Genomic DNA, 22,879 nt, shown 5'->3' with positions numbered 1-22,879 from the left:
TGTTTCCTTCTTTTCCTTTTTTATTTTCTGCACTTTTTCTTCTTTGCCGCTATACTTTTTCTTCTTTGCCGCAATCTCTCATAATTGTATAGGTCATCTGCAGATAGAGTACGCATACGACAACATGTAGTGAATCATGCCTTCACTTTACCAATAATCAAAACTACTTTATATGTTCTCCTACTTTCCAACAATATTTGCATCCTTGAAATTGTTGGGCCCACCTTTGGCACAAGAGGTCACACGTTTAAGATGTGATTAAATTGTCTATGTGCTACTTGTGCTATAATTGTCTTGGGTTTTATATGTTATATTTTAAAGTAGAATTACTTCACTCTTTTTTAAAACTCTTTAAGCATACATGAAAATACACAACAAAGTTTGTCCAAAATATTTTTCAAGTCTTGTCCTTAACAAGAGTAGTATTAATAAAAATAACATGTACAAATAGACATCATAAGTCAACCCTAATCCAACACATAATATCATGCAATTACTCGAAAGAAAACATGAAATATAAGAATCGCCCAACCCAAACTTTAGCTGCACACTCCTACTATTTCGAGTCTAATAATTATGACTCATAGACCTTAAATCACCTCACCTCCTTCCGTTGTAAACTTCACCATCCAGGACATTTCACCCCTCCCCCATCTATCACATAAAGACATTTCAACCACTTAATCTATTAATATCTATAATTCCTCTATTGTTTTCATTCGTGAATCCAAGTCCACTACTAACTCTGGTAATCAGGCTACTACTTTTCTTCAACATCTCATGACAAATCCTGACCCTCGACAAATTTAGTAAACAAACTGCAAGACTCTTACTAAATTTGATTTACTCAAATCCCCATATATGTTCTAGACCACCCAAACTGACAAATATAGTGCAAGTTAGTAAATAAGAAAGATTTTCGTTCAACATCCTGACTTAACAACCATTTGAAACATGTCAAAAATCATAACAATCACCCATATCTAATTTTTCACACGGTTCAAATAATATGGATCATCATAAATCCTTTAGAGATCGTTTAACATGTAAACCTAGTCTACACAAGGACCATTCAAGCATTTAGCTCAAATCTCAGCCATGCATAAACCAACATGTAACAATAGCATTATGAAAAAAAGTAAATGTAGTTCACACATAAAATTCACACACAAACGGTCATTATACCTAACTTGGTATCAAAGTTAATCATACAGATATCCTCGTAAAAGGCATAGTATTTAAGCCAATGGTGTCACAACCTAAAATACATCCTAGATGTGACATGGAGTATAAGGCCATGAGAGGCACTACACAAGTCACTTAACATACATATACACAACATAATAAGGAAAACAAGAAATCTTATAAAAAGTCATATAAGTGGAAGTACATCAATATTTAGACAAGCCATTTATTACATCAAAAGACTGATCGAGACGTAACTGGTACACCATATACAGAGTATAAAACTAAACATAAGTAAAGCAATAAATGTGACATTATCCTCAAAGAATGAGGACTCGTCTTCAAAATCTCTAAGTGCTCACTAGCCATGAGCGAAGGTAGAAGATTCTCCACGCTCTATATTGGTGAAAAACTTTAGGTATAAGTATGCATTAGTACATGGAATGCACTAAGTATGAGGAAAATGAAATAAAACATGAAGCATGATCATAAGGAGACATAATCAAAAACATGAATTCCATGACCAAGCTAAATGCAGTAAAATTACTTAAGAAAAATCATAAATCATGAACATGGTCGATGCATCATAAAAGCATAAAAAAAACTTCATAAAACATTTGTAAGTAAATTAGTTCAGTTTGTGGGATATTAGCTTTAACCGAAAATAGACCATGCGAGCTATAACATGAAATCTGATGTAACTCTCACACTGAGAAGGGTGAGTCCCCTTGCCAATGTTGAACTCCATATTATAACTTGTGCTATATATGGATCCCCTAGCTAGGTCATTTAAGGAAAACCCATGGGGGCATGTAGTTTGAAAATAGAGGTTGCTAGTAGAGACTACCTATTTGAGCCTCCACCCAAAGTTTTCTTGGTGCTAAGTTAAATCCCAACAGAATAGTCATTTTCATAAATTCATCATCATTCATGGAAAATCATAATTCAAATACTAATACAAGCTTAAACATCATAGATTATCTCATTAAGGCTTGAATCAAGTCTAAGTGAGAAAACCTTTCACCAAATCATGATCCCATAATATGTGAGAAAATTCTTTCCCAATTCATTGATGCTTATCTTAAAGCAACTTAGATCATACAATATTTCTTTTCATATTCAAGTATAACTTCATAAAACATATTTATAGATTTAAGTTTCTTCATAAATGTATGTAAATTAGGGTTCATAGTAAAAATCATGATCAATGCATGGGTTCATGTGATTTCAACAAGAAAGCATGCAGTTGAGTTGAAAATATTATAACAAGATCAATTTCAAATAATTAAATCCATATAATAGAACCCAAGAAAAATTCAATTAAACCTGAACCAATTGAACTGAAATTAAATTGGAGAACTGAAGAATCTTTAGGAACTCATTGATGAACTCCAACATACCTTGAGGATCAAAGTCTAGAATCAATGGTGAAAATGAAGCTTCAATTTGAAACCCAAGCTTTGTATTCCTTGCTCCTTGGGAGGGGTTGGGGATTTTTGGGAGAACAATTTGAGAATAGATAGATTAGGACTAAACATTTGGTTATATGGGCTTATTTATAGATGAAACGATGTAGTACAGTAATTTTGTGCATAGGAAAAAACCAAGACACCTTTTAAAATAAATGTTAGTCAGTTCTAAGGTTGTGACGTACATCCGCACTGTTCAATCGTAAAACCAACTTCAGAAACTAAAATATTCAATCATTTCCCACGAAATCATTCTATGGTCCATATACAGTCCGTAGACTCTATACATAGAATTCACTCCAAAATTTCAATAAGTATGAAATATTTCTATGAAATCTTCCTGTGGTCCGTAAACCAATAACGACCTGTCAAAATCTTTCATGGAATTGGGGTTCTAAATTAAATTTCTGAATCAAACCTATGAGTCAGTCGTACGTCCCATCAAAGCTCATGTGGTTCTTCCTGTCCATCCGTAGGTCAAACTTCACAAAATTTAATTTTCCAAAACCAATGTCCAAGTCTACGACTCATTTCCTACAACCTATAGACATTCAATGGTCCGTAGGTTGGACTCGTAAAAACTTATTTCGGTTAAATTTCTACATTTTCTTTCCCTTTTGACTTTCAGACTTCCACAAACCATTATTATGTACTAGGCATGGTACTCGAGCCAACCTAGTGATACCATGTACCAAGCATGATTTTGAGTTAACCATTAGTATGTATCAGGCGTGGTACCTTAGTTAACCAGCAATCACACATCACAATCACAACCACAATCACAATGAATACAAATCACACTTTTACACCAAATAAACACATTTATTACATGAGATTGTTAAAAATATACATCTCAGTTTATACTTATCTCACTTCCCTTGCCATACGCTATATAGATAATACTAATGAGAAAATAACAAACACATATAACATATATGGGAATCAAAAAATCATTACAAGTTTAACATTAACTAATCGAGTCCATTATCAGTCTAAGCCACAAGCAATCATACGTTCAACTATCTAAACTTCGTGCCCCAAAGGCCTATGCTGAACTCTCCCTATAATTTACAAGAATGAGGTCTAACTATTATGTTAAGAGTATATTCTACCTCGACTCCAAGCAGATGCTGAAGAACTCTGAACATGAGCTTCCAACTCTGTAGGGGTGAATCGTGACAAGTATATATCAGAATTTCATGGATTTTGATCCTTTTTGTGTTGATTTTTCTCTCCTCTATTATTGTCAAGCTTAACGTCACTTATAAGATATTTGTAGTAATCCTACCCTATTTTACCACTGAAGGATGAGGAGAAAAATTATAAGAATTTAGATTTTAGAATTTATGTCCTGCTAATCTAGCTGCAGAGGTTGATACGTTGTTGCAGTGATGCTGTCAAAGTGGAAATATTCCCGCTATTGCAGGATGACGTCAGCCTGGGTCATTTTTTAATTCCAAAAAATTTTATTGTGTCACCCTAATTTTAAATTGGTGGTGTATTTTTAAAATTCATGAGATTTCATATAAGATGCCTTTGAATAATGACGAAATAGGTCGTTATATTCAGGTTGTTATATTTTGTTTTACCATAATCTCTTTTGTTATTGTTAATTTGTTACCAGTAGTTGTTTTATATTATTATGTTCATATATAATGTAGTTGCTTTCGCTTATCTTAATTTTTAGTGTGTGGTTTTTTCAATACCAACATAATTTTAACTTAAGATACTGTTGAAAAAATTCTATTCTCTACATTTAATTTTACTCATTAATTATTTGTATGGTGATGAATTGTCGCATTTTTCTTTCAAGTATAGTTTTTCTCTTAAAAATTTTAAGTTATATTTTTTTGAAAAAATAATACTTAATAATAAAATATACTTAGTGTAGTAAAAATATAGCAAATACTAACAATTCACAACCTTAGTTTTCACGACCCAGGAGTACCCTTAAATGTAACAAGGCGTACAAGACCTCGAGAGGCTTCATACAAGCCACTTAGCTATAAAAGATAAGATAATAGAAATGAGAGGAAATTTAAAACATTTGCAATAGAATCAAACTCTTTATAAAAACGAAGCGGAAGTCTAATACACTTCGTCTCAAACCATCTAAAACATGAATATCATGGAACGCAACCATAAAATAATGTTCAAAAAATAAAATGAAAGGACATAAGAGAAATGGTGGTCAAACTCTTGAATGCTATGAGGACTCACCAATCTTCAAATCTTGCTTCTATTAAGATCCTATCCATGGAGATGAGAGTCGACATCGTCGAACCCTACATTTGAATAAGAAATGTAGGCAAGAGTATGTGTTAGTACAAACATGTACTAAATATAATAGCTTATATAAACATCAACAGAAACATAAATATAAACAACATAAGTCATAAAAAATCATGATCAACACACGTGAATCTCATCTTAAACCATACTTACAATACTTCCTTGAAGTAACCTTGTTTCATCATAACTATGCTAATTTGATTGAGGAATAATGAATCCTTAGTTGTTCTTATTATCCACGGGATGAATGTCATCTTACTAATCCAAGCTAAGTCATTATCCATGGAAGAGTACTACTTTACCAATCCAAGCTATCCATGAAATGATGTCATCTTACCAATCCAAGCTATCCATGAAAGGTACTACTTAACCAACCAAGCTACCCTGGAGAAGCACCTCATCATGTCAATCCAAGATACCATGAATGGGTACCATGTCACCAATCAAAGCTACCATGAAGAGGTCTCGTATTACCAATTCAAGTTGTCATGGAAAGGACTACTTACAATCCAAGCTACCATAAAGAGGTTTCATATTACCAATTCAAACTACCATGGAAAGTACTACTTAAAATTTAAGCTACCATGAAGAAGAACGTCATCATGTCAATTCAAGCTACCCATGAATGGCCTCATATTACAAACTCAATTACCTTGAAAAGGTCTCATAGAACCAATTCAAGCTACCATGAAGAGGTCTCATATTATCAATTCAAGCTACGATGGAGATGTCTCATATCACCAATTCGAGCTAACATGGAAAGGTGTCATATTACCAATTTAAGCTACCATAAAAAACACCTCATCATGTCAATCCAAGTTATCCATGGAGTAGCATCTTATTATGTCAATCCAAGCTATTGATGGAGAAGCATATCATTATGCTAATCCAATCTATGTCTTTTCATCATAGTTCATAAATTCATTTATTTATTTTAGGTGGTTAAGTCTTTCAACGTAGAATCATTTTATGTGAGTAAATCTTTCACATTCATGCATATATACATTCATAGGGTAAATCATGTGGGTAAATCCCTTCCGCAACAATTCTATCTAATAATAAAAACTATTATATAAGTTTTACTCTCAAAGCCCTACTAATTATAATTCATCATATATGCTTTAATCTTAAGCAATCTATAATGTACCATATCAATCCTATATGAATACATCTAAATCCTCAATTTTCCCTTTCATAAAATAAAACTCATTTACATTTATAATTATGGGTTAGGCATGGGTACATGTAAATTCATCATAAAAACATGTAATTATATCAATTCAATAAACAATCATAAACCAATCATTTGTATCAAATCTCATCAACGCCCATAACTTTGGAGGAAACCCTAACTCAAATTAAGAAATTTCTAACTCTCAATTGGGGAAATCTCAGGAGCTCCATGGATGGAAGGATTCTATGGATGAAAACATATCATACCTTGTTAACAAACACCATAAATTCTTGACGATTGGAGACTTGACCTTGATCCTAACTTGAACTTTTTCTTCTTCTTTATGTTCTAGAGAGAGAAATATTTGAGAGGAAGAACTTTGGGATTTCTTTTGGGGCTTTGGAAATAATGACTTGAATGGGTGAGTTTTGGGGTTGTAATGACCCGAAGCATCATTATTTAGGAAGGACCAAATTCGTAGAAAATCTGGACCCTGTCCCGCTTGAGGGGGCTAGTTACTGCCGGCGCGACGGCGCTGCAGCGGGGTAAGTTGCCGCTACAACTGGATAGGCGAGACAACATGTAATCACGAGAAATCCTATTTTGCTCTGTATTCATAAAATACCTAGAGAAGTCATAAATTACTTGAGAAACCTTAGAAAAGCTGTTCTAAGTTGGGGAAAGAAAGAGTAGGTGTAACACTCTGAAAGCCTAAAACGTTATCTATAGCCTCACATGAGTATATAAGGTTTATAACACTGTTTGAAGGTCAATAATAATGTATAAAAGTCATTTAGGAAGTTTAGAGTCAAAACGTCAAGGAACGTCCACGACGTCCGAAGACTAGTGCAAAAGGTGCTAGCGTGCCTTAGCCTATTTGACTAGATTTTAAGAGTCAAAATTTGACAAATTTGGTGGTAAGATGTCTGACACGTATTAGAGTTGGTTTAGGATCGAAACTTCTGGTATGACTCTCCAAGGACCACCCAAAGGGTCCTTGAGAAGGACCCTTGCATTGTGGCTAAAAGTTGTCTTGAGATAGTAGCCATCGATGGTTATAGTCTACGAGGCGTGGCCAGATCGATGAGACGTCGATGGTAACTTAGACATTTTGGAAAAGGGTCCATTTTGGTCACTCTTTGACCAAAATGATGACTGCACAGGACGGTGGGGGTCTTGGCCGTCGACTGACCTATGGCCCGTTGGTCCGGGTCTCGTAGGTCAAGGCCACTGTTTTGCTATCAAGTATTATTTACTTAGTTTAATTAAGTCAGTTAGTTAGGGGGTTACTTAGTGTTTAGGGGTTGTTTAATTAGGGTATTTAATTAAGTATATAACCTACCCTAAGTCTAAACACAACTTAACACCTCTCAATTCCAAAAACACAATTTTTCTTCCTTTTCTCTTCTTTCTCTCCCAAATAGAAGAAATCCATTGAAGGGCTAGGTCAAAATCCTTAAGGAAGCAAGAAGAGTAACTTTCTCCATAAATATTCAACAATTAACAAGGTATGGGATCCTTTCACCTTTGGAATTCCTTTCCCCAAGGGGTTCTTCCAAAATTGATTTCAAAAAGATGAGTTTCATGTGGGTTTCTTTCTAGTACGAATTTGATCTTCTAAATTGTATTGTATATGGTTTATTTTAGTTATTATACTTAGATTATGATGTATTATGATTCAATTATGCTAGTTCTTAATTAATTAACCTATTTATGTGAAGTAGATCATGAAATTGACCCAAGTTCCTAGCCCTAGGTTATGAACTAGTGATGAATTGATGTTTAGTGATTCAATTGACTTGATTATTATATTAATTACTATTTTGTGATGATATTACACCCATTATTTGGTTTGAATTGTATGGTTGATGGTAAAACCTTGGATGATGGCTTGTGAAGGAGATTGGGTAAGTCTTGTGATCTCAAACCTTTACTTCAACTATGATTACGTGTGTTTGGTGATGAAGTTACATTGAAGTATACCTTATGATAAGATTGATTAAGGTTGGTATGATGCTGAATTGAAATGTGTTGATTTGTGGCTTGTGTGTGTTGGTTAAGATGTAATGATATAAGGTCGGTGATGAATTTCCTATATGCCTTATTATGATATGGTGATGTAGATGTGCTAATCTCACATGAGTGAATTACATTGAAAGGAAATTCTCATGTAATTCATTATGAGCTAAAGACTATGACTATATAAGGAGTAGTCTCATATGACCTAAACTAAGTTATGATAATTAATGAAAGACATTTAAAAAGGGACTCTAGCTTAGCACCGAGTGAACTAGAAGTGAGTAGGGTCTTTTCCCACGTAGAGAAGGTAGGTACACTAATGTAATCATGAGAATGGAGACTATAATGCATGTAGTATAAAGAGGGTCCCAAGCACATTTCCTAGTTCTTGAACTATGTTGCCCCCATAGGAATACTAGCTAGTGGATCCACATAGATGTCATGTTCATGTTTTCGTACTACCTTGGCAATTAGTCCACCTTCTTTCAGTGTAGGGTTCCATGACACCGAATTCCACATTGGCTCATTATGTCGGTTAAGAAAGGATGTTCTCGAAAGTAAAATGAAGTAATAAAGTGAATTCTAACTAGGATGACTTACGGGGTTTGACTTAGTCTAGGTAGGAGTATGAGACTCTACCTATACATTGCACTAGTTGTCCTTGAGGGAAGTCTTAGGAGGATGTTCTTATGCTTTATGCTCTTATAAAGTGAAGGAAATGTATGTGTTGACTTTATATGTTGATGATACTATATGATGTTGGTTTCATGTATGAACATGCTATTGGTCTATATTGCTAAATATGATGATGATTACTATTGATGCTATGTTATGAGATCGTAGGCATTTCTTATGATTCTTGGTTGGGTTTACTTGATTGAGTAAGGTTATGGGGCCTTACTTGGTCATTGCATTTGTATACTTGATGGGGGTTATGAGTAAGGATCTTGTATGTGTTGTTATGACATAAACTCTTATATGTGCTTTGTTGACATAACATGATGTTGGAGTTATGTTGGTTAAGGTTCTAGTATGATATTAATCATGTTGACTTGGTTATACTTGATTATGTTGGTCTTGTCACTTGTGTTGAATATGTTATTGTCCCAATGAATATGTGGTTATTGTCCTATATAAGTTCTTGATTCTGCATAAGGCTTTTCAAAGTAGCTTGACATGGTTTTTGAATAAATGTCATTTTTAACATGATTTCGATACTGTGTGTGCATATGATTCCATACTTAGTACAGGTGATGTGCTAACCCTATTTTATCCCCTTTTCCCCAACATTTTAGGTTTCGATCGTTGAAGGGTTCGTGATCACTTTGTAGGAAGGCTTGAATCATTTCTCCAAGTATGGGTATGTCCTCATGTTCCAAGGATGATGCCTTTCTATCACCCTACCTATGTTACATTGCTATAGTCTACAGACAATCATTTCATTCTTTTTGTTTCGAGATCTTGTTGTAAGCCCTAAGTGACATTTCTACAATTGTGTAAAGGTTTTGTGTATTTTGTTTAGATGGTTTAATATGAGACATCCTTATGAAGACTATATTATGTATATTATCTATATGTGGCATAAAAGTAGAAGACTATGTAATCTTCTTATACAAAGAGTCTATGTATACTCGCTATGAATATATTATGTGTAAGCGAAAGGCCTAAGTAAAACTCATGAAGTAGATGTAGATGAAACATTTTAAATTTTCCACACTTTTAGCCTATGAATGTAAAGATGAATGCTAAGAGGCTAGTATTATTCCTCTCCGAGGTCGATGACGTCTCGTCTAGGGGGTGCTCCCCGAATGTGACAGAAGGATATTTCTAGCGTGGGGATGGTGGAATATTGCGAAGTCTTGGCCAAATAAACTCACCGTCTCGAATCTGGAAAAGCTGGAAACAATAAAAAAAACCCCGTACAACAGCTTTGCTTCCAGGTAGGCTAGGTTTTATGCATTGAGTAGTTGTAAATATGTGTATACCATGTAAAGTATGAAATCGATAGTATGGGTTAGTTGTAGACCTTCGTGCACTGAGTGAATTCCGTGGAAAATTGCTATAATTTACGTAATTGGTTAGTGCTTAAGTAGAGATTTTGATGACTTGTCAAGGTTTCTGGAATTGCCTTTTTGAATAGAATTGCTTCGAAAACAAAGGTATCCAGTAAGGTGGAACAAGACTATGGGTATATGCTATGTTCGACCTATTAAAGTTATAAAGTTGATGGATTTGGGTGATTAGGATTAAACCCTAATAACGAACCCTAATGAATAACAAGGATTGAGTTTGGCCTATTGTATGTTAGGGATTGAGGGTAATTCATAGATGATTGTTGTGATGTCATGTTTGTGCGACATATGATGTAATTGTTTCATTATAATGCATGTACGTATGTGAATTTTGCATTATTGACTGTCCTAATCATAAATGAGGATAATTGAATAATTGTATGCCATGAAATCACCTCTTGTTGTATAATTGTGAGAATACATTGTGATTATGATTATGGTATGTGAATGGAGATCGAATTGCCACGTTCTGGCAAGCTAACTTGGATGGGATTGTCACGTTCCGACACAACTTTGGGAACGGATTTCCACGTTTCGGCAAGCTAACTGTTTGAGTTTGGGTTACATGAGAGGACCAACTACTTGTGATAAATGTGTATTGTGAAGCATGTTATATTCAATATTATGCATGTGTGAAATCCTTGTCGATCGGGAGTAGTTGTATTTATGCATATACATGTGAATATTTGGTGACATGGATGTGTTATATAGTGTATACTTGTTTGGCAATAGTGGAAGGTCAAGGTGTTCTAGGGGCGAGTGAGGAACAACGAGAGGTGTTTGTTTGGGTAAGTACCAAAATAGAGTGGGCTAAGGTCAGATCTTAAGGTAATGAAACTACATGGCCTTGGTTAGGCAAGGTGACGAGCATTTAGGGGTATGACACATCGACTGGTAGGAAATAAAGGTGGTAGTGCTTGGGAATATTAGCCGGGGTTAGCATGTTTAAACTATGATCTAATAAAATCGGAAGTGTTAGTTGTGAGGAAAGTGGTTAGCATTCAGAGGTGTAAACCCACAGGTGTTCTAAGAGAGGACAAGGGTGGGGAAGCGAGTGGTTAAATGCATGATCTTACTATTTTATGAAGTCGGTGTCGGGTTGACCGATGATGCCTACCAGTACGTGTGGTTTTACTGATACTACTCTTGCTATGTCTTTTGACATAGTCTGGATACAAGATTGGTGATGTCTCCTTAGGTAAAGATAAAGAAATTCTGCAACAGCTTCTATTCTTTTTTCTGTATGGTGGGAGTTGTTTCTTTTGTTATTTTGTCCAATTTTTACTCTTAGTAGCTCTTGTACCTGTTAGACTAGATCTTTAGGGTTGTTAGTTACTTTAAAAGTCTTAACTAGTTCGTTGAAAAAGATCCCTTTTATAAAGATTTTGATCTCTATTATATCCGTCCTTCGTTAATTTTTCCGCATGTTTAAATCTTTGGGGTATAAAGGTTCTCCTACTTAGGTGTTAGAGCGGGTATCTGCACGTCCCGGTAGGTTGAGCCGTAACAGGAGTTAAAATGAATTTGATAAGGGGTCCTAGGCTTGGATAAAACGACATGGATTTTATCTAATTAAAATCGAAAAAGACCCTTTTGGACCCAACTTACAGTGGTCTGCCCCACCTTCATGGGGGCACCACGGCTCGTCTAATATAGGAATTATATTAATATTTTTATTTGATACTTATGTATGATTAATAATTGAAATAGTTAACTATTATATTCTTAATAAGTTATCGGTTAACCCAATAACTCAATAATGAAAAATCAATATCCTACCAATAAGCCAATATATTTTTTATAAAACCATTAAATAACTGTTAATCCAATAAACTAATAACACTTTTTTTTGGACAATTTGCATACAATGAAACAACCATCACACTAAATTCAAGAAATACTATAGTACAAATGTTTATTCTTCCTTATTACATAAACCAAATAACATCCAACGGGCGTTCATACGGAGGGAGTTTACAAGAAAACTAAATGAAACACAATGTTTTTGCTATATTAATCGTTCTACACGCTAACATTTGGCGTTGATTCAAAAGACATTTCTTCTTCAAGACTAACTTCATTATCATGGTAAGAAGTTAAAGTGGGCCTTGGCTCAAAATCTTTAGTAAAAGATGATTTTACTTGTTTGAGGCCAACATCACCATGATAGTAAGCAGTTAAAGTCGGCCTTGGTTCAAAAGACCTTTCTTCTTCAAGACTAACTTCATTATCATGGTAAGAAGTTAAAGTGGGCCTTGGCTCAAAATCTTTAGTAAAAGATGATTTTACTTGTTTGAGGCCAACATCACCATGATGGTAAGCATTTAAAGTCAGCCTTGGTTTAAAAGAGTTTTCTTCTTTAAGACTGTCTTCATCATCACGGTAAGAAGTTAAAGTCGGCCTTGGTTCAAAATCTTTAGTAAAGGATGATTTTTCTTGTTCGAGACTAGCACCATCATGATAGTAAGCAGTTAATGTCGTCCTTGGTTCAAAAAACTTTTTTCCTTTAAGACCAACTTCATTATCGTGATAAGAAGTTGCAGTTGGCCTTGGTTCAAAAGACTTTTCTTGTTTCAGACTAGCATCATCATGATAATAAGCAGTTAGAGTTGGTCTTGGCTCGAAAGGAACGCCAGGGTCTCTTCTTGCATCTGTTCTGCTTGCATACTGCACAAAAATGTCATACTCAAAATGTTAACTAAGTATTTCACATGCAAAAATTAGGATATTTTCCAGTATTTCAATGTAAATTTGTTTCTTTCAGTAAGTTGATTTGGTTGAAAATCATATTTTTCTTGAAAAATCATTGTTTTATAACTCAATTTTTTCATTATTACGAGGTAAGATACCCTCTATTTCTAATAGAGATAGAATTTCTTCCATAACAAACATTAAATAGAGTTACCTATAATTACTTTTAAATAAACTAATTGTTTAAATTATTTTTGTGCATTGTTAATGCATAGAAATTTGACTTACCAAAGAAAATGAAATGAGGAGGATGAGAGCAAAAATTGATTTCATGTCTTTAAAAGAGGTACAATTCATATGTTTTTGCTATTGATATTTGCTTGGTGCATGGATAAAAAAATCCCCCAGTTTATTATATAGACAAGATGGGCAAATACAAAACAATATAATAATAGTAATAAAAATAATAACAACAAATAATAATAATTAAAATTAGAAGAAGTATAGAATTACCAAGCGGGCCCTCTTAGCTTCACCATGTTTCGTGTTTCATGTGATATAATTATAATAATAATAACTAACAAGCGGGCCCTCTTAGCTTCTCCGTGTTTCGTGTTTCATGTGATATAATTATTCTACAATCAAAATATTTTTCGTTAAAACTAGGGGAAAATGTGTGAAATATATTTGAACTTTAATCAAAATTGTTGTTACGATATCAAATTTTTTTAAATGACCTTTTACTCTCCTCCACTATTTAATAGTGTATTTTAAAGGTATATATGTATCCACATAGACATAAAAAATATTGCACAATTATAAATAGTAATGTGTCCACATTAACATATATATACCTTTAAAATACACTATTAAATAACTCATGGAGTAAAATGTCCTTTATAAAATTTGGTATCATAGATAATTTCGGTCAAAGTCGAAGTATTTTTCAGATCATTTTCCCTTAAAACTATTAAATATAGAGAGAGAGAGAGTAGAAATATAGGGAACGTTAGTGTGTTCATCTAGTTGAGGGTATTTATGTAATGTTTGTATTTTTTTCATTTCAATTTATACATTTTTTTAATCTTTCTAATATTTGAGAATTATATTTCAAGAAAATACTATAAATTGTGATAATTAATAATTTAAAATATTTAGATTAAGAAAATATTTAAAATCTCAAAAATTTATCGATGTTACATAAATTGGGACAAAATAAATAACATATATTATTTAAAATTCGCATAAAAAAACACTGTAAATAACAAAAATTAACTACTTGAAATATTATAAAAAAAATATAAGATTGAAATATAGAGAGTAATAGATATTATTTAAAAATATATACAAACTACTAGAAATGACAATAATTACCAATTTCAAATATTTTAAAATTATAATTTTTTGAGATGATTCTCCAAATTCCAATGATATCACATAGATTGAGACGAAAAGTGTAACATATATTAGGTCATGTGCTGACATGAGGTATCATATATGGTATATAGTACGTAGAAACTGGTTGGCAAGTCTGAAGTACTTTTTGCAAAAAAAAAATATGTAATAAAATTAGGTAATGATTTGATAAACATTTTGACTATTTAAGATTGATAAAAATTCCTACTGATTGAAGCAATTTGATAATTAAATTAAAAGTTATAATGGTAAGAATAATATCTCAATTTGATAATTAAATTAAAAGTTAAAATGGTAAGAATAATATCTTACTTATGACCTAAGTTTATTTCTAATCTAAGTAAAATCATAAATAACATTTAATGAAGAATACTTCTCGTCTTTACATCAGTTACTTGATGGACGTATTAAGTTTTAACCTCTAAATGGTTTTCCCTTCACCCATTAGGATTACCACATATTATCTACATTATTTCCATCGCCGATGACTATGGTAACATAAGACTAGGGCAAGGAGGTAGAAATTAATTTATGACTTACGCTTTTGCTTCTCTCTGTGATGATATCTTCCGCAATAGATATGTACCCTAACGATCTCTACGTAAAATTACCGTCTTCAAGATCCCGATGTGTATTAATATATTAAGAGTCTATATGTGACATCTGAGCCAAAATTGTTTGAACTGATAATCTTCATATATAAAACGTGTGCATATAAAAACTAAATTAAAATATCATTTGCAATTTTGTTAGAACAAGCATATTGAGAAGATCTGCAAGAGGATAGATCCAAAAACATTTCAGAAGGTCTCAATGACAAAAAAAAAAAAAAAACTATATCAATGAGGATGGTCTCAAAATTTTTCTCCATTATCGATAATATTTGGAAAATTAATACTTTTAATTCGCGCTTACAATATAGTATGTTGATGCAAAGCAATATTTAACTGACAATTACGAAACCTTTTCCCTTAGTCAATAAATGATATGTTAAGAATTTTTTTTAGAAAACTTCCTTTTATTCATCATTTGTTATCGTGTGTGGTTACCTTTGCTAGTGCTAAGTTGTTGCGTTTTGTTTTGGCAGATGTCGAGGATCAGATCTTCTGTTTCCAATGGTAGAGGAGAGGCAGTCCTCGAGGATATTGTTGAGACCCCAACTAGAGGTAGAGGTAGGGCCTGAGCTAGAGATCGTGCTCGTGGAGTAGCACCGGTTAGAGTTCGTGCCCGGGAGTGGCACCAATTAAAGGTAAAGCTAAGGAGTCCTCTCCTGAGCCACATGTTGAGGGGGTTGAGGACCAGGTTCCTCCCGAATTTGGAGCTCCTTGTTTCAGGAGACTTTGTTGAGGATGCTATGTGTGTTAGAGAAACTCACTTAGGGTAATGTGACAAGTACGCCACAAGGTTCTTAGACAAGGTAGGGTCATAGACCTCAAAGAAGTAACAGACTCAGGTATTCATGATCAGGTAGGCTAACCACCAGTTGTTCCCGCACTAGGTGTTTGTTCACATAATGCTCGGTTGATCAACAGTGTTCTAAGAGGTTTCAGAAAATGAAACCACCCATTTTCATGTTAGTAAGAGTGAAGATGTTCATGAGTTCTTGATGTTGTGTGATGAGATGCTTAAGGTAGTGGGTATGGTGGATGCTCGTGGTGTTTTCCTTGTTACACTTCAACGTCGTTATCGTGCCAGAGAGTGGTAGAGGACTTTAGTGAGGTTTCGATAAGTTGGATCTCCCGTGGTGTGTACTCTGGTACTTTCTAGGATTGCTTTATTCCTTGGAGCACGAGGAGGAGAATTGGTTGAGGTTTGAGAGGTTGACTTAGGGCATTTTCTCAGTGACCGAGTATGAGGCCTGTTTTTGCGAGCTTTCTAGGCATGATATGCCTATTGTTTTGGATGAAGTAGTGAGAGTTCACAGGTTTGTGAATGGGTTGACTTTTTTTCATGTTTTATTTGTTCAGAGCAGACAAAGAGAAGGCTTCCTTCCAGTCCATTGTAAGCACCGCCAAGTAAGGGGGCTTGATGGTTTTAAAGGAGTTTGGGGATCCCAAGAGGTCCCGATCATCTGGTCAGTTTTTTGGTGCCTCATTAGGAGGCAAAGGATTGCATAGAGGCAGTAGCTCCTTTCGGTGTCATGGGCCGATTCATGCTTCTATGCTATCAGTTGAGAATGGGAAGTCAAACTCAAGGATCTTATTATTTCTAGTTGAGGTGCCTATGGTAGTTCATTTGGTTCAAAACATCAGATGTCTTGATTTACTTGTAGGGGTCCATGGTCATTTGATACGACAGTGTCCTCTAAAACTCATTAAGGACCCAGCGTTCTTATTCAGCTACTCCAGCTAGAGATTCAGTGGCTCCGGCCAGGGGTCAATGCAAAGGTTAGACCGATAGGTGGCAGGACTACTGGTAGAGGTACTCCAGCTCCGCAGGGTGGAGGTAGAGGTTCTACTTTGACTGTAGGCGGTCGGAGGGACAATGTTATGCTCTTCCATGGAGGCTTGAGGCCAAAACATTGGATGTTGTGATCATAGATATCATTCTAGTTTTCCATCGACCTGAGTTTGTTTTATTTGATCTAGGGTTTGCTTTCTCGTATACATATACATGTTTTATTGTTGGGTTTGATTGTATGGTTGTGTCTATTCATGTATCTACACCAGTGGGTGAATCCTTAGTGGTAGATCGAGTGTATCGATCATGTCTCGTTTCTTTAGGCGGGTATGATACTTCAATAGACTTGATCAGGATGATAGACTTTGTTGTTATCTTAGGTATGGATTGGATTTCTCCACATCATGCTATTGATTGTGACCTTCGCGATGTCTAAAGTCCCGAGAGTTGAGTGGATGACTGCTAGTTGTTATTATCCCAGCAAATTTATCTCCTTCATTCGATCTCAGAGGTTGGTTAATAGAGGGTGTTTTTCCTACTTGACTTTCATTTGTGATACTAGTGTTGAACTACCTCTCATGGATTTTTGTGCCCATAGTTTTAGAGATTTCAGATGTTTTTCCTACTGAACTTTCAAGTGTTGCTTAGGATAGGAATATTAATTTTGTTGTTTACTTGGAACTGGGTACCAAGCCTATCTCTATTTCTCCTTATCGTATGGCTCCAGCTAAGTTGAAGGAATTAAAGGATCTGTCATAGGATTTCTTTAGTAAGGGATTCATTCGCTCTAGTGTTTCTCCTTGGTTTACTCTTGTTTGTGAGGAAGAATGATGGATCCATGTGGATGTGTATTTATTATTGTCAGTTTAACAAAGTGACTATGAAAAATAAATATCCTCTTCCTCGCATAGATGACTTGTTGGTCAAATTCAGGGTGCATCTCTGTTTTCTAAGATTGGTTTGAGGTTCACGTATCAATCAAGGCATCGGATATGGTCACTATGAGTTTCTTGTGATGTCTTTTGTTTTGACTAACACTCTTGCAGCGTTCGTGGATTTGATGAACGTAGTATTCCAACCCTACTTTTTTTATAGTGTCCATTGACGACATCTTGGTGTACTCCAGAGATTGAGGATCATGATTGGCATTTGAGGATTGTACTCTAGAGATAGAGGGAGGAGAACATTTATGTCAAGTTATCAAAGTGCAAATTTTGGATTTATTCTATGGTATGTTTGGGAGGTGTGGTGTCAAAGGAGGGTATTCGGGTGGATCCAACCGAGATCAAGGCAATGAAGAGTTGTACTAGACCTACGTTAGTTATTGAGATTCGGGTTTTTGTATGACTTGCAGGTTGTTACAGGCAATTTATTCAGAGCTTCTCCACTATTGCGTCTTCTTTGAACAGGTTTACTCAATAGAGTGTGAGCTTTCAATGGCCTGATGAGTGTGAGGAGAGCTTTCAAAAGTTCAAGACGTTATTCACTTCGGCTCTTATTTTGACTTTACCTGAGATGGGTGTAGACTTCACTGTTCATTGGCATGTTTTTAGGGTCACGTTAGGTGGATTTCTGATGTATAAGGGTAAGATGATCGCCTATTGTTCTAGACAGTTAGATACCCATGAGAGAAATACCATACCCATACTTTAGAGTTGGTAGACGTAGTGCTTTTTCTTAAGATATAACCATATTATCTGTATGTGGTTCATTGTAAGGTATTTACGAATTATCTGAGTCTTCAATATATCTTCAGTCAGAGGGATATGAACTTTAGGCAACATAGACGACTTGAGATACTAAAGCACTATGACATCACCATCTTATATCATCCATAAAAGTCCAATGTTATGGCCGATGATTTAATTAGCAATACTTCTAGCATGGGAAGTCTTGTTGCTATTAGTGTGGATTAGAAACCATTGGCTAAATACAAAGGTTAGCCAATAGTCTCGTCTACTTGTAGGTTTCTAAGGAGATGGATGGTTTGATTGCTTTCATTCAGGTCTGTTCTTCCTTAGTTGAGCAGATTTGCGAGCATCAGTTTGATGACGAGAAACAATGTCTTATTCGAGACAAGGTGATGAAAAGGGAAACCAAAGAGGCTATCATTGATTCTAAGGGTTCCTTAAGGATTGGGGGTAGGATTTTTGTGCCCAAGGTGGACAATTTGATTAGATTGATTCTTAAGGAGGTCGATTTTTCCCGATATTCCATCCATCCAGGTGTAGAAAAGATGTATGATGATTTGAGCTATTACTATTGGTGGTGTGGGATGAAGAAGAATATTGCAGATTTTGTTTCAAGGTGTTTAAATTGCCAATAGGTCAAGTGTGAACACCAGCGTCCTGAAGGTATATCTCATAGGAAGCCTATTCCTACTTGAAAGAGGGAGTTAATCACTATGGAATTTGTTATGGGATGACCAACCACTACGGGAGGTTATGATTCTATTTGGGTGGTTATGAACAGGTTTACCAAGTCTGCCTATTTCATTTCGGTTCAGGTGAAGTATACAATAGAGAAGTTAGTTGAGCTTTATATTTTGTGCGACTGCATGGGGTCCAAGTTTCTATAGTATTTGATTGAGGTTGCTTGTTCACTTCCCTTTTCTAGAAGACATTACAACATGGTTTGGTACTCGACAAGATATGAGTACAACCTTCCATCCCCATAGAGATGGTTAGCCCGAGCAAATGATTTAGGTTTTGGAGGACATGCTCCGAGCTTGTGGGATATATTTTTTTGCTAGATGGGATCGTCATTTGCCCTTAGTAGAGTTTGCCTACAACAACAATTATGAGTCTAGTATTCAGATGACCCCATTTGAGGCGTTGTATTACAAATGATGTAGATCTCCCATCAGATGAGTTGATTCCATTGAGAGGAATTCATTGGATATAAACTTGCTTAGAGATGTTATGGAATAGGTTCATATGATCCAGGGTAAACGGCTGACACCAGAGTCAACAGAATAGTATGTGGATCGGAGAGTTGGCTTCGAGTGTCACACATAAAGGGTGTGATGAAGTTTGAAAAGAAGGAAAATCTTAGCCCTAGATTCTTTGGGCCCTTTGAGATTTTGACTTGTATGGGAAAGGTGGCATGTAAGTTGGTTTTGCCACCTAGCGTGCCAAGTGTGCATCTTGTGTTTCATGTCTCCATGCTTCGAAAGTACGTGTCGGATGAGTCCCATGTACTTTCTCTTGATTCAGTTGAATTTTGTTCGCTTCTCTTTGTGATAATGTCTTTCGAATCAGGTATGTACTCCTAACGATCTATATGTAAGACAATCATGTTCAAGATCCTTATGTGTATTAAAGTATTTAAGGGTTCTCAATAATATTTACAAAAGAAAATATTTTTGATTAACCAAAGACAAAAAGAAAAAACTTTCTTAGGAATACATTTTATTGAAAAATATCATTTGACATGCCAAAAAGGCAAACACATACTAAATTATATCTAATATTACTATTAAGAAGAGGAAATAAGCATACAACTGGGTGTTAACATGCTTGCTTCAGTTCTATGTTTCCCTCCTAAAAACGTTACTTGGCTTGTTGGCAAAAGCTTGACATTTCATGTGCAAGGTCCTAGTTTTGAACCTAAGTAACATCCTTTCTTCAATTTCCATTATTATTAATGTTTTTTACTTGTAATTTTATATATAAATATTAGTTATTTCATTTTCTATCTTATATAAAATAATATATAACTTTTTATAGTTTATAGTTTATAGTTTATACTTATATCAATTACTAGGCAGGGATGGCCCGTGCAAGCACGGGCCCAATGTTAAAAAGATTATTGCGTGTCTAATACCACACATAGATATATATACACAGATGGATATGCAAATTAACAAACAAGAGGTGCACATCCACGTAGAAGAGTGACCACATTAGCAGTAAAGATAGTTGTTTTATAGATAATTTAGAACTAATCCATTTGGAAAAGAACATTCCAAAATATATGAATAAATGACACTCCATTAGATCAAAACTGAAACTTTTAAGTTGTGATAGCTCATTGATTGTGCAAGATGATAGCAAATAGAGTCACTGATGTCTAAAGTACACTAATATTTTTACCATTTGATTACCAAAGGATGAAATTTTTTTATAATAGCCAGTTGCAGGTCATACCCTATATCTTTGCACACAAGATAGAAAAATAAAAAATCCAGAGAGTTCGTTGACAACCTTCCCAGCTCTTGCTTTGGTTGCGAGAGAAAGGAAGGGGCTGATCTGATAGTGCGTACTGGTGTCGATGCAATACTCCTTGCTTTCAGAGCTGAAAAGAGAGTGTGAAATAAATGAAACCAATTGAATAAAAAATACGTATATTGGCCTAATCGCCACGTTTTCTAGATGGTGCTTGAATTTTGGCAAGTGTGTGCACATGCACTATTCATCCGATGTTTTTCCAAAGGCCAAGAGATCAACATAAACTACTTCAATGTGCACATTCATGTGAACCAACGTTGTCGGCTTGTGCATATAATTTATCGACAAGACAATATTAAAACACACAAAAGATACTCTTTAGGCATAATAACTAAAAACAGAACAATCATTAGTGCAATAGATAATACATTAACAATTTCATTAGTACTCTTCATTGAACAAGTGACTAAAGAGGGAGGATAGTAAATTAATAATAGATTGAAGCATGCAAGATCTAAGTACATTGTGAACGTTTTAGGTTGTACCTGATATCAATTTCTCAAAAATAGGCAGTAAAAGTGTACGCCATCAACAACATAAGTGTATTCCATCAACATCTTCAAAAACATATAATATATTTCACTGGTAACAAAAATAAAAATGATAGGTGGGGAAATAGAGTCTTGACAAATGCATGTAGTTAGTTAATAAGTTCATGTGTGACTTATAGATCACGAGTTTGAGTCGTGAAAGCAATCAGTAATGCTTTGATTAGGATAAACCATTTACATCACATCATAAAACCGTGCACAGATACTTTATGCATGGAACTTCTAATTAATATTCAAATATATATACTGCATACTGCATACTAATCAATAGGCACTAATTTAAGTTGCAAATATAGAAGCAACTTCTAAAATGTGTTGCGACTCCAATCAATTACTACTGAATTTATTCAATGTTTGTGAGAGATGGGAGGGTTTGAGAACTATACAAGATGAGCTGAATTTCATTATTTACATATTAATTAGAAGTATATATGATTAGAGCTGATATAAGTGTTAAAATTCATACATAATTATTAACTCACATCGAAGCATTATGCAAATCAACTATCAAGAAGAAAGCACACCACCAAAAATCAAAACCTAACAATAAAAACAGAAATTCTAGCACTGAATAATTCAACATGTTCAGTTTACATAATTCATAGCAAAATCGACCAACTAAATGAAGTTGACATGGAATTAAATTAAATCCTAATGCAACTATGCAAGTACCGAACAACAACAAAAAAGTACTATACTATATAAGCTTATGTTTTATTAGCAGCTAACATTGAAGCTAAGACTATGTTGCAGTCTATTTGCTTGGCATCTCTACTTCACTCTCCAAAACTCCAAGACTCCATTAACGGCAATTCAAAATCCACAACACTACCCTACTCCATTCGAGCTCAAACAAGTTGTTGTCTTTCTCATCAAAACCAATAAATCTCTCACTACTCTTACTTTATGGTTATCTTATATCTTGTTCAATGTTCACCTAATGAATATAATTTGTGTCTCAGAATTCTAGGTGCGTTGTTGAAAGTGTAGAGTTGGGTGAATCTGTTGTTGTACCTGAAATGACGGTAGACACTGCTCCATTAGTCTCTGTGAACGTGATGTCCAACGAGAGTATTAAGGAAGAAGAAAACAATGGCATGATCCATGCTCAATCTGCTGATGTTGTTGAAGAAGAAAACAATGGTCTGTCCCCTCAATCATCAAATGAACTTCTAAAGCAAAATGCTGCATCTGCTGAAAAAATTGGATTATCAGACTCCAATGAAACAGGAACAGTTTCTCCATCCAACCCCAACGAATTACTGGATGTGCCCCAAGTAACAGTTCCAAGAGAAACTGAGGATCAAGTTTATTTTGCTTGTCCTAAGGTACATTTGCTTTTTTTGTGTGTTTTATTTGGTAGCAGCTTTTTGATAGAATT

General features: G+C 34.7%; 1 protein-coding gene across 1 annotated transcript; it reads right to left on the bottom strand.

Moving 5' to 3' along the window:
* Positions 1-12,042: 12,042 nt before the first annotated feature.
* On the bottom strand, positions 12,043-13,304 carry LOC107025464 (organ-specific protein S2-like). Its single transcript, XM_015226251.2, has 2 exons — positions 13,191-13,304; positions 12,043-12,878 (listed from the first exon to the last, which is right to left on the bottom strand). The coding sequence occupies exons 1-2, from the start codon at positions 13,257-13,259 to the stop codon at positions 12,234-12,236; spliced, it is 714 nt and encodes a 237-aa protein (XP_015081737.1). The 5' UTR covers positions 13,260-13,304; the 3' UTR covers positions 12,043-12,233.
* Between the last annotated feature and the right edge of the window lie 9,575 nt (positions 13,305-22,879).

Source organism: Solanum pennellii, chromosome 7, assembly GCF_001406875.1.
Source record: "Solanum pennellii chromosome 7, SPENNV200".
NCBI classification, from domain to species: domain Eukaryota; kingdom Viridiplantae; phylum Streptophyta; class Magnoliopsida; order Solanales; family Solanaceae; genus Solanum; species Solanum pennellii.
The sequence above is the reverse complement of the archived record's forward strand: the minus strand, read 5'-3'. Positions and strand labels throughout refer to the sequence as shown.